At 37.4% G+C, this 11,959-nt stretch overlaps 2 protein-coding genes across 2 annotated transcripts; both read left to right on the top strand.

Moving 5' to 3' along the window:
* Positions 1 to 1,049: 1,049 nt before the first annotated feature.
* Positions 1,050 to 4,624, top strand: LOC126618434 (uncharacterized). Its single transcript, XM_050286508.1, has 2 exons — positions 1,050 to 1,657; positions 4,113 to 4,624. Exons 1-2 carry the CDS (start codon positions 1,083 to 1,085, stop codon positions 4,375 to 4,377), a joined length of 840 nt encoding a protein of 279 aa, XP_050142465.1. The 5' UTR covers positions 1,050 to 1,082; the 3' UTR covers positions 4,378 to 4,624.
* Positions 4,625 to 6,893: 2,269 nt separating this feature from the next.
* On the top strand, positions 6,894 to 11,937 carry LOC126618431 (biotin synthase, mitochondrial). The gene is made up of 6 exons (XM_050286503.1): positions 6,894 to 7,281; positions 8,517 to 8,696; positions 9,752 to 9,858; positions 10,013 to 10,218; positions 11,166 to 11,305; positions 11,504 to 11,937. The coding sequence occupies exons 1-6, from the start codon at positions 7,078 to 7,080 to the stop codon at positions 11,813 to 11,815; spliced, it is 1,149 nt and encodes a 382-aa protein (XP_050142460.1). The 5' UTR covers positions 6,894 to 7,077; the 3' UTR covers positions 11,816 to 11,937.
* Positions 11,938 to 11,959: the final 22 nt, after the last annotated feature.

Below are 11,959 nucleotides of genomic sequence, written 5' to 3'. Positions count from 1 at the left end.
TGTTATCGACAACTGAGATTTGATTTTTGATTATTTTTTAATACATTACTAAAGGCAATTTTATTGGGATTCTAAAATTTAAATATTTAATTATGGTTTTTTAATATTTTTGCATTTATAAATAAGGATTAAGTATCAAAAAACTCTTTAACTTTTTAGTGTCATTTTAAATTGGTCTTAATCTTTTTTAAACATTTCAAATAAGTACTAAACCTATTAAAAATTTCACATCCATTAAGCGCCAATTAATTTTTCAAAGGTAAATTATACGCAAAATCCATCAACTGGCAACTGGGTATATCATGGATGATATTAATATTAGGTGACTCAAAATTAAATTTGAAACATGGGTTATATAATATGGAATCCAATGATCAAACATGTTTTGGACTCAATCGAAAATGGATCCAAATGAAAATTACATCAAGAGGGCAATCTCTTAACAAATAAGATGGTTGAGAATTCAAATGGGGTTTCAAGGAGTTTGTTTCCGCTCATGTAATTTCCTCATTCGCTAATTTTTAGTTCGTAAAACTTCGACTTCTTTTTGGGCAATGAAAATGGTGGTGGTCGTATTATGGCAATCCACACTATTTCAACAACCTTCAAGACCTTCTTCTCAATGTTCGTGATTTGAGCTGTTGGGTGGAGTTGGTGGTTTTGCGTTTGGTTTGGAGGTGGTATCATGATGAGGGTGGTGGTAACCATTAGTTGGTAGAAGCTATACTTAAATGACCTTCTATTGATTTTGAAGACAAATAATGTCTAGCTAATTTAACAAATTTTTAACCAGGACTTAAACGGATGTGACATTTTTAATAGACTAGATACTTGTTTGGGATGTTTAAAAATGTTAAAGACCAATTTAGAATGACTTTAAAATGTTATGGGATTTTAGGTACTTAATCCTATAAATAATAATGTTAATTTAACGCCCAATTAAAAATTTAAAGTGTAAAAATAATTTTCTTGGTGAAATGATTAATTAATGGTGGTTTTTTGTATTTACTTATGTTTGTAATTCGTGTGGGTACCCACGTAAATGAAATTATTTCTCTCAATTTCTGTCCTTTCCAACCCCCATGGCTGCCTCTGGTTCCAAGACCCATCCTCCTTCCTCTTCTTCCAAACCTCCCAAGAACCCGACGAGCCTCAACCCGATCACTGAAACCCAAACCCCAAACTCTGACCCCTCCACCTCCACAATCCCTCCTATCCCACCGTCCCAAGAAGAAATCGACCTCTCGCGCGCCTCCCACATCACCCACCACGAGCTCATCCGCCGCCGCCGCTCCTACCTCAGGGAGCTCAAAAAATGCTACAAATCCCACTACTGGGCACTCATGGAGGAGCTCCGGATTGGGTACAGAGAGTACTGGTGGAACTACGGTGTCAGCCCTTACAAGGAAGAGCACAGGAGCGAGAGAGACGCTGCTGGGGTTGCTGAAGGCACTGATGAGAACAACAACAACATAAACGGAAATTGCAACAACAATAATCGTGGTGCTGCCGCCGGCTTCGATGCCAGAAGGAAACTGCAATGTGCTTCTCAGCAGTGTAAAGCCAAGGCCATGGCGATGACGAGCTTTTGCCACCTTCATATTCTTTCGGATCCGAAGCAGAAGCTCTATAAGCCTTGTGATTATGTTATCAAGAGGTAAATTTTCTATTTTCGATTAGTTCTTTGATGGGTAGTTGTTAATTTGTGAAGATATATCTGGGTTTTTCATCAATTGATTGAATAGACTGATTTTCGTGCATTGGAATGCTTAAATTGTAATTTCTGTATTGAATTTTAACTTCATGAGGCTTTTACGAGCTTAGTTGAATTACTTTGCGTTATTTTTGGCTTAATTCTATTGGTTATTCTGCCAATTTCAAACTTTGAAGTGTTGATAAGAAAATATGCTTGTAGAAAATGAAAAATGTGAGGTCTCCGGGCACCTTTTCTTTTATGTCTAGGAATCTTCTGAGACAAACCGTGAGCAGTTTATAGAGGGTATCCTGTGATTAAGTACGGTATACTAAGCTGAAAGAAACTTATTTGGTTGAAAATAGGGAGTATGCGCTTCGTAACAATTCCGTTAAGATGATGATGTACTCTTTTGATATCAAGTAAAGCCCAATATGGATGTAGAAATATGTCTAAATAGTGCCTACTGTGCATCATAATGCGTGATGGTAATATATATCCTTAATCTTTTGTATTGATGGATATTGAGATTTGAATTTGGTAGAAAATATGTTAAACAGATTGGATAGATTTCCTATACTTTTTTTTTTCCTTGGAAAGAAGGTTTTGCACATGTCTGACAAAAGGCCCTTGTTAGGGTGACCTTGGATCATTGTCTATTTGTTCTGGGCAAAAAATAATGTGAATTAGTTAGAGAACACGTGGTTAGAACATCATATGTCTAAAAAGTGTTTCACGGAATTGCGGGAAGAAGGGGGTGAACATGGATAGCTAGGCTTTGAGTTGATGAGGACATGGCAGTTTGTAAGGGAGAAGATCATGGGATGGAATGGAATAAGGAGATTAATGGGGATTAGGTAAGGAGAAGGAGGTGGAGGAGAAAATCAAGGAGCTGAATCTTCTGGAGGAAAGGGATTGCTTAAGTTTTGAAAGGAAGAGCGAAATGGAAAAGGCCAAGGTTGCTTGACAAAAGAGGGAGACCAAATACTTGTATTATAAATTGATCGTCTTCGCAATGAAGTTTTAGCAGAAACAACACTCTAGCATGACTCATATTGAACTAGAATTTGAATGGCACATACACAAGGAGGAGGGTCTTCTCCTCTAATCCACGAAGTGGAAATACTGGATGCAACACTTTCACTGTAATAGGAATATAACGTGAATCATGTGATCACTAATAACTAAGAAAACAACATAGTCCATGATTCGCTGCTGTTAGTTCTTGGTGTGATGAGTACTAAGCCCAATATTACCTGTATAGGCATTTCTTATGGCGGTCTGCATTTCTTTAGCCTTTAGAAAACTACAGGTGGGTTGGTGCTTTTGTATTTTACTTTCAACACTGAAAAAATAATGTTCCTCCCTGCCCCTCTGTGTGTAAAGTGCATGTGGGACCATTTGATTGACGGAGGTGGACTATTCTTGCAATGGTCGGTTAGCTGTTGCTCAAAACTAACAACTTATGGCAAGGCAAATGACAAATTTACAAAGAACACCGGGGACAGAATTGCGACAATTGCATAGTAGGGGCTTAAAGATGAGAATTAATACCAATATGTGAAGGGGAAAAATTATCTAGTTGACGTAGGAGGGCTGAAACACAGATAAGTAGGGAAGATAGGGAGAAGAATGAAAACAAGGGATAAATTTAAACCAATTTCAGTTAGTATTGTTAAAACCCTATATCTTCTTTAGTGTACTTCATTGTTTCTTAGTGTTCGTTGGGTTTTTATTCTAGGTTTTTTACCATATGGCTCGTCTCTTCTGCGTTTTAACAAAAAAATTGTGTCCTTTAAAAAAAAGGGTACAAGTTACAACTCCAAACATTTGTTTGAAAAGGCCTTTTAGTCATGAACCATATTACAGTAGCCCGAAATGTGGAAGCCAGGTTAAGAGTTCAAATGTGGAGAGATAATGAAATGCTATAGAAGTGACGGCGGGTGCATGCAAGGAGGATTGGGGTTTTACTCTTCACCCCTTAGGCGACACTGTGTCAAAGCATTTTAGAGATATTCGTTTTACTGTTATTCATTTTTAGGTTCACAGATGTTTAATTAAGTATGAGAACTAGTAGGTGCTACTGCTTTGCTGAACTCTACCTATCTTCTCCTCGGTTAGTCTGGGGCTTATTCCAATCTCAAACAAGAGTAGATCAAAGTAATTCTAATTATTGTTTGCGCATGCTTTGATGTGAATTTTTTATTCTGCTCAAAATCATCTAAGTTGAGGCGTCCTTTTTGCTAGTACTGGGATATTTTCGTTATAGGAAATACCGAGAAACGTTTGTATCAAATTTGTAAGCTTATTATAATATATGCAAATACACCAAACATTAGTTGTCCTTTGTGTATATGCACTATGCAGAGATTGATTTTCAACTGACAGTTTTGTTAAATGATTGGCTCTATATATCTAGTGCTCAGGCAGGACCTATAACCTGTGGGAAGCCGATTCTGAGATCCACTGTTCCCTCTCTTTGCCCAATTCACTTCCAAGTGGCTCAGAAGGCTGTCAGAAGGGCCTTGAAGAAGGCAGGCCTGAATATGTCCTCATCAAGTAAGCTGGCTCCAAAGTTCCATGTCATAATAGCGGAATACGTACGCCAAATTCAGGCCAAACGAAGAACTGCACAAAGAGCCAAGGGAAAAAAGGTCGCAATTAAGGAAGAAAATGCTGACTGAGCCTTCCCCAGACGGCAAATTTGCACTCTGCGGTGGCAACCAGTCTCAGAATGGGAACTTAATCTGAAGGCTATGATGCATTTTGTGGTGTTATACATAATCTTTTTCTTTCCTTCTCTTTTCCATCATATCTTCAGCAATCTTTAGAGAGACCAGACTGCTTGGTTAGTTCAAGCGTCTTAAATGTATACGAACCTTTGTATCAAGACACGTACAACATAATTCGAGTTACTTGTTACTTTCGGAATCAAGTTTTTCGCATATTTTTCGGTACAGCCGATTCAATTTGTGGGAGAGGGGTTTTAGAAACTCTCTGGGTGTCAAGGTGTGCGGGTGCTTGTGTTCCATTCCTATTGCTGTTTGGAAAGTGTTCGCATTTCCAATGTGTTCTCCCCATTATAATCTGTACAACTCTCCCGGCATTTTTTAGCTTGTGAGGGGGCAACTTCCCCTTTCCTATAACCCAAACACCCCATCCCACCCCACCCTCGCCGCCAAGCCCATTCCCCATCCCCAAAACCTAGCCCATTCCCCTTCCCCAAAACCCCCAAAATTCCATCCCTCCCGCCCACCCAACCCTCCCTCCCTTCTCTCTCCACGGCCGCCGCTCAGAATGCAAACCCGGATGGAAAAACCCGGTCTGGCGCAAGCTCTTGTTCGAGCCATCGCTTACGCCGCTGGTCTCTCCGGAGAAGATGATGGTGTTTCTCGAACTGGATGACACCTTGGTGCAATCATAGGCCGATCCGCTGCAGGAGAAATTCGATTTCATATTGCGGCCGAGGATCGACGGAAGTTAGGGGTGAAGAGTGGGTGCAAAGGAGAGAAGAAAGGCAGGGAATTTGAGCGGTTTTGGGAAGGTGAAAAGGCTTAGTGGCGGGGTGGGTATTGGGAAGGGGAAGGTGGGTGGGTTAATCACATTCAAGGGCAACAGTAGAGCAGCAGAAGAACACACACCCTCAAACCCAAGACCAAGAGGTGTGATGCAGGAGCACTTCACCATCAGGTGGGAAGAGGGTTGGTGGGAACGTGGGTGGGTGGGTGGGTCGGTGAGGGAGGGTGGGTCGGGGATGGGTTCTGGGTTTGGACTTTTTATTTATTTTTTATTTTTAATAACTTTATTTTTAATTAATTATTTTTAAATGTATAAACAAATTATTTTTTTACCACATGACACATATTCGGCAGCCGCGTCAGCCCTTAACGGATCAATGGATGAAAAATATAACGGAGTTACCATATTGAAATGAAATGGTAGGTGAGGTATGAAAGTGAAATGTTTTGAAGATGTTGTATAAGGTTGCAGTAGACCTCAAACCTGAGGTGGTAAAGTGTAATTTCCCCTAACATATAAGGTGCAATTTCGTATTCCAATCACACTAGAAAATCTTTCGATGAGAGTAAGAGGTAAATAATGAGAGAGGATCCTCGCCGGATCCTCCTTGGGATCCTTTAATCAAATTCATTCATCGTATATCGTGCGATCAGTTTTTGTCAAGTACTGTTAATATTCAATTTTAAATATAAAAAATTACAATAATTTGTAACCACACAATATACAATGAACATATATGATTGGATGATTCTCAAAATCCTCACAAAAAAAATCCGACAAGGATCCTCATGGGTAAATAATCACCACAAGCCTATTTTTGTATTAGTTAGGTGTGTTGTGAACTTGTGATGTGTGTGTTGGGTGACGTGTGCACCAAAAACAATCAAAAATCAACCCTAAGGCCATTTACCGTCCTTGGATTAAAATCTAAAATCTTTAACTAAACTCCAACCCTTTTGTGTTAAATTTTAAGTCCGAGATTATTAAAGAATTAATTTAGGATTCTTCAAGTAATTTTAAAAAAATTATGTAGACTATTCAAATTTAATTTTATGAATATTTTAACTTAAAAATATTTAGATTATGATAAATATTGAAAAATCACTAAACTGACACTATGAAACTCGTGGAACACTATGAAAGAATATGAAACACATGAAATAATTTTTTTATATAATTATTTTAGCTGTTTGATTTAAATTTGGATCGTTAAATCTTTTTATTACCATTATATTAGATTATATTAGATCTTAACCATTTAATTCAATGAATTTATAAATATAAAACTAAAAAAAATACATATATATGGTGGCCCAACCCACTAACCAGGGGGAAATTCTGGGTTAAATTGGCCCCAAAAAAGAGTTTTGGATTAAAACTCATATTTGGCCCAAGGGTTGGAGTAAATTGTGGTAAGTTTAAAACCTAAAATTTGAGTTTTACCGTTTGAGTCTAATAATATATTAATTATACTAAGCAAGTGACATTTTAACACAATGGTGAAAAAATATTGAGCTTTTACACGACATCATCAGTTCAAATTTCGTTAGTGTTTAATATAACAGAGTCTTTCGTTTGACACAAAAAAAAAAAAAAAAAATTAAATGTCACTCGTTAGTGTTTAATATAACAGAGTCTTTCGTTAGTGTTTTATATATTAAATTAATGAACGGGTAGTGTTGAGTTTTGAATTTATAGTCTTTTGCTCTCACACTTCTCTCTCTCTCTCTCTCTCTCTCTCTCTCTCTTTCTCCGCCCACGCCAGCCACCGTCTTTTTCTATCTCCCCTTGTCTCTCTAATTTTCCCGGAAAATCTCGGTTTTCCTGAGAAACGAAATCAGAAAAAGCAAGAAGCGCCGAGAGAGATGTTTTCCGTTAGGTCCGTAGTGCGTGGGCAGCTGAGACCGTCGGCGGTTGTGTTGTTGCATTCTTCATTTTACTCTTCCTTATCGTCGGCAGCTGCAGTTCAAGCTGAGAGAACAATCGCACAAGGCCCCAGAAATGACTGGACCCGCGACGAGATCAAGGACGTCTACGGCTCCCCTGTTCTCGATCTCCTTTTTCACGGAGTCAGTACCATTTCTTCCTCCACTTGCCTTTTTTCTTTTGATTTTTGTTATCCCCTGTTTGGTTGCCGAGAAAATGGAGAAAGTCAAGAGGAAAATGACTGTGATATATTATGCTACATTCTGAGAATGCATAATTAATTTCCGGGCCTATGTAATTATTTTATCTGACCAAATTTTGTGTTAAAATTTTTATAAGTTTTTGGCAAATTTGGTATTGCTTAATTTTGGTATACAGTTGTTGATAGACAAGAGCAGGGTTCGGTAAAGTTAGAGTCTTTTTACAGTAGATGATAACTGTGTTAAGTTATTTCCAGTTGTAATTAGTTCTAAGGTTGTTACTGTTAGTAAAGCTAATTGAATGTGACCAGATTGAATCAATACAATACTTTTATGTGTCTTCTAAATGACTCGAGTCTCGATGCCCAGTGTTCAAATGTCCCCATACCCAATACCCGCTTGTATAACGAACACCATAAGTTATGGCCCCTGGTGCAACAACAGGCACTAGTTTGACTCGCGCAGCCGCGGGGGTTTTGTGTGTGTGTGTTTGGGGCGGGGGGGGGGGGGGGGGGATTTAGTGGCCGTGGGCGGAAAAGTTGCTTTGTTACCTATTCCATTGGGAACCCCAGGGCTTAATAAAAAAGGAAACTTTAACGAAAAGCTCTCGATACTGTTCATTTTAACGAAAAATCACATTTTTACACTAAAAGGTCAATCCTGGTACTATTTACTTTACCTTTTATTTTGTCCTTATCATTAAAACTTAAAGTTTTCAAGCTATTTTCATTAGTTTTTCTTAAAATAAAGTTAAAAAATAACTAATGAAAAAGACTTGAAAATTTTGAGTTTTACGAAAATGACAAAAAGGTGTTGTAAGTAATAGTATCAGGATTGACTTTTTAGAGTAAAAATGTGATTTTTCGTTAAAGTGAACAGTACCGAAAGCTTTTCGTTAAAGTTACCATGAAGTTTTGGTTCTAGTTGACTTTGTAACTATTGTACTAGATATTGACAGTGGCACTGTCAAATGTGTGGACTGCCTGAGTGGTTTGGTAAATTTTTTTTTTTTATTTTTTAAATTTGAAAAGCAATATCCTTTTTGGGTTCTTCGTCCATTTCTTTGAAAGCAATATACTTTTTGGTTTCTTCGCCCAATTCTTTGTCTTGAATTCTTGTTTTTCTACAATCTCATTATGCTAGGTGTTATACTGAAGAACTGACTCTCGTGTTTTCAGGCTCAAGTTCATAGACACGCTCATAATTTTAGGGAAGTGCAGCAATGTACTCTCCTCTCTATAAAGACGGGTGGATGTAGTGAGGATTGCTCATATTGTCCTCAATCCTCCAGGTATGACACAGGACTCAAGGCCCAAAAGCTTATGACAAAGGATGCTGTCATGGAAGCAGCACAAAGGGTCAGTTTCTTATTCTTGTGGCTTTACCTTGCATTTAAGAGTTAACAGTGATATTAACATCCCTAAGCGTTACAACTTTTGTCATGCTTGAACGGGAATGTGTGTTCTAAAGGTATTATTAAAAGATTGCATTAGTTTGACCTACAATAACTAGTCTTATCATTTATATTTATTCAATGAAAAAGAAATTTAAGGACTGTAGCTGAAGTTGCAGAACTGCTGATGCACTTGGTGCTAAATAGAAACATCATCGTTGAAAATGTTATAAGATGTTATACTAAGTGGTTAAATTATCTAAAGCTTATAAAGAATGTGTGAGTGGAAAGATGTGTGTCAGGAAAGCAATTACAGAAATTTCTTTATTTTTATTTATTTATTCAATTTAACATTACAGTATCTTAGTCTACGGGAATGTTGAAACGTGCATGAACAGATAACATGGTAAGAGTTTATGGGAGATATCCTTGATATCAATACCAACTAGTGGCCAAGGGTCCAATATTTTGGTTTACATACATTGGTCCTTGATTCTAGTAATGCTTGTTATGCAACTGTGAATATTTGCTCTTATGGCTGAATCATTGAATATCATTGATGATTGGCTTTTGCACATGATCATCTGATTTTTGCATCACAGATATTCCTCTAGGACCATAGTGTCAGCAACATTAAACTTATATCCTTGGAGTTCGGAGTCATGAACTTAACTGTGCAATTCATACCTTCTTGCCCATTTAAAACACTTGTTGCATTCAGGGGTTATTTTGTTAAAACTTTTGATAGTAGATTTTCTCCTTTAAAATCATGATAATACTTCTCATTTAAATTTGGATTCCTCCAAGAACTGCTTTTGAGTACTATTAGTGGCACACTTGTTGTAGAGTGGAACAATACTCGACCTCACCAATTGTATATTGGTCTCAAGTTGTCCATTCCCTTCTTCACCTGCAGAAATGATTTCTCATGATTTGTCAGACTATTTATGATTTCCTGCTTGTGAATTAATTAGATTCGGAGTCAACGATATCCTAATTTTTTAAGTCATTATTTGGCAGGCAAAAGAGGCTGGAAGCACACGGTTTTGCATGGGTGCTGCCTGGAGGGATACAATAGGAAGAAAGACAAACTTTAACCAGATCCTTGAATATGTAAAAGACATAAGGTAATAAAACATTTTATATTGCGTTCAGTATAGAAAGACGGATTTCATTACATTTTATAGGGTCCAATTTTTCTCTCTCTGCATTATTGTCATCTTGCTTTGCACCATATTTTGGTTTTGTACAACAGTTAACTTATGTTGATACACATTCCAGGGGTATGGGAATGGAGGTCTGCTGCACCTTAGGCATGATAGAAAAGCAACAAGCTTTGAAACTCAAAGAAGCAGGCCTGACAGCTTATAATCACAATCTTGACACCTCTAGGGAATATTACCCGAATATCATTACCACAAGGACCTATGATGAGCGCTTGGAAACCATTAAGCATGTCCGGGATGCAGGAATTAATGTGTGTTCAGGTAAAATCTGTTTTTTACCGTTGAATACAATTGCATGCATCAATTCTAGAAGTCAATAGTTGTTGAGCCTAATTCATGTGATAGATTCTTTCTTCTTCTCCAACCCTAATAGTGTAAAACACATCTGTTAAAAGTAAACAGGGGAAGAAATTCTGACTTGTTTTTTGCTTTTTGGGTCCATAATTAAAATGGAAAGGATTGGTCTCCTATCTATGGTTACATACTTGCATACTAAGCTCACAGTGGTGTTGTTTTAATTTGTTGGCTTCTGTTGTTAGAACATTTGTACCAAAGGCATCTGTTCAAACATATTTGTTTGTCCTCCTTTATGCATGGTTTTTACTGAACTTGCAAGTTACTCACATATTTCACGAATTAAAGCCACGATAGTTTTCAGAATATGTATGACATGGAATTTCAAAAGCTTTGAGTTTTCATTCTTGTAAATATTTTTGCTAAAGAGCTTTCCAGTTCAGCTTGTATTAACCAGTTAACTTCCACAGCAGCCTGATTTCTAAGGTACTTATATAAGTTCGCTCAGAATTTTACTGAGCTGAAGAAATTAAACATCCCTAAAATGTTTACTTTTGACTTTGAAAGGTAGCTATGCTGGTTTTATTTATAATCTCCTAATGATGCAATGGTCTTTTAGATATACAATCTCCTAATTATGCAAAGGGGTTTTGTCCAGATATATTACCCTTTTCTATCCTCTCAGTATCTCCCATTTTATAGTACCTTTTGATTTTTTTTGACAATTTTAATCATAAACTTTTTAGAATATAATTTCCTATGAGTTGGAATCATATGGTAATTACCATCAGTTTGTCGCGCCAATTTTAAACATTTTAGTGCTTGTCGTCAACATTTTCAAATATGTTGAGGAAACTAAGAATGGATATTACGTGGATGGTACGGTTTAGCTTGTTTATTTTATTATGAAATAGGAGGAATAATAGGACTTGGAGAAGCAGAGGAGGATCGAGTTGGTTTGCTGCATACATTAGCAACACTCCCAACTCACCCAGAAAGCGTCCCCATCAATGCACTGGTTTCAGTGAAAGGAACACCTCTTCAAGATCAAAAGGTTAGTCTGCATTGTTTAACTCTAAACTTGGAAGTACAGGTTGTAGCAATAACTGTTGATATCCTTTGATGGTTCGAATTTCTTTGTAATCATAACGACTAGAGCCATCAATCATCATGCCAGTTGCATTTGCTAAATTCTATTGATGTTCCAAGACTCAAGTAGCTTAACATAATTGATGTTGCTGTCTTTGTTCAGCCAGTTGAAATCTGGGAGATGATACGGATGATTGCCACAGCACGTATAGTCATGCCAAATGCAATGGTCAGATTGTCAGCTGGCAGAGTTAAGTTCTCTATGCCTGAGCAGGCATTGTGTTTTCTTGCCGGGGCAAATTCAATATTCACTGGGGAGAAGCTATTGACTACACCGAACAACGATTTTGATGCTGATCAACTCATGTTCAAGATGCTTGGTTTGATTCCAAAAGCTCCTAGTTTCTCTGATGAACCAGCAAACGCAGCGTGTGAGGCAGCGGCTTGTGAGGAAGCTGTTTCCAGTTCAGGCTGAAAATGCATAATACAAGGAAAGTATTGGTCTGTAATTTCTTACATTTTTCATCTTAGTTTTTAGCTGAAAGAAGTGTACTCAAAACGAATTCACTTTGCAAATAAAAGCGAAACTTGGGCGCTTTTTGTTTTTTTTTTTTAGTAC

Source organism: Malus sylvestris, chromosome 4, assembly GCF_916048215.2.
Source record: "Malus sylvestris chromosome 4, drMalSylv7.2, whole genome shotgun sequence".
In the NCBI taxonomy this organism is placed as follows: Eukaryota; Viridiplantae; Streptophyta; class Magnoliopsida; order Rosales; family Rosaceae; genus Malus; species Malus sylvestris.
This window is presented reverse-complemented; position numbering and strand designations above follow the sequence as displayed.

Coding starts and splice junctions, on each gene's coding strand:
- LOC126618434 (XM_050286508.1), top strand. CDS start 1,083: ATGGCTGCCTCTGGTTCCAAGACCCATCCTCCTTCCTCTTCTTCCAAA. Junction 1,658..4,112: donor TGTGATTATGTTATCAAGAG/GTAAATTTTCTA, acceptor CTATATATCTAG/TGCTCAGGCAGGACCTATAA.
- LOC126618431 (XM_050286503.1), top strand. CDS start 7,078: ATGTTTTCCGTTAGGTCCGTAGTGCGTGGGCAGCTGAGACCGTCGGCG. Junction 8,697..9,751: donor TCATGGAAGCAGCACAAAGG/GTCAGTTTCTTA, acceptor ATTATTTGGCAG/GCAAAAGAGGCTGGAAGCAC. Junction 11,306..11,503: donor CACCTCTTCAAGATCAAAAG/GTTAGTCTGCAT, acceptor GTCTTTGTTCAG/CCAGTTGAAATCTGGGAGAT.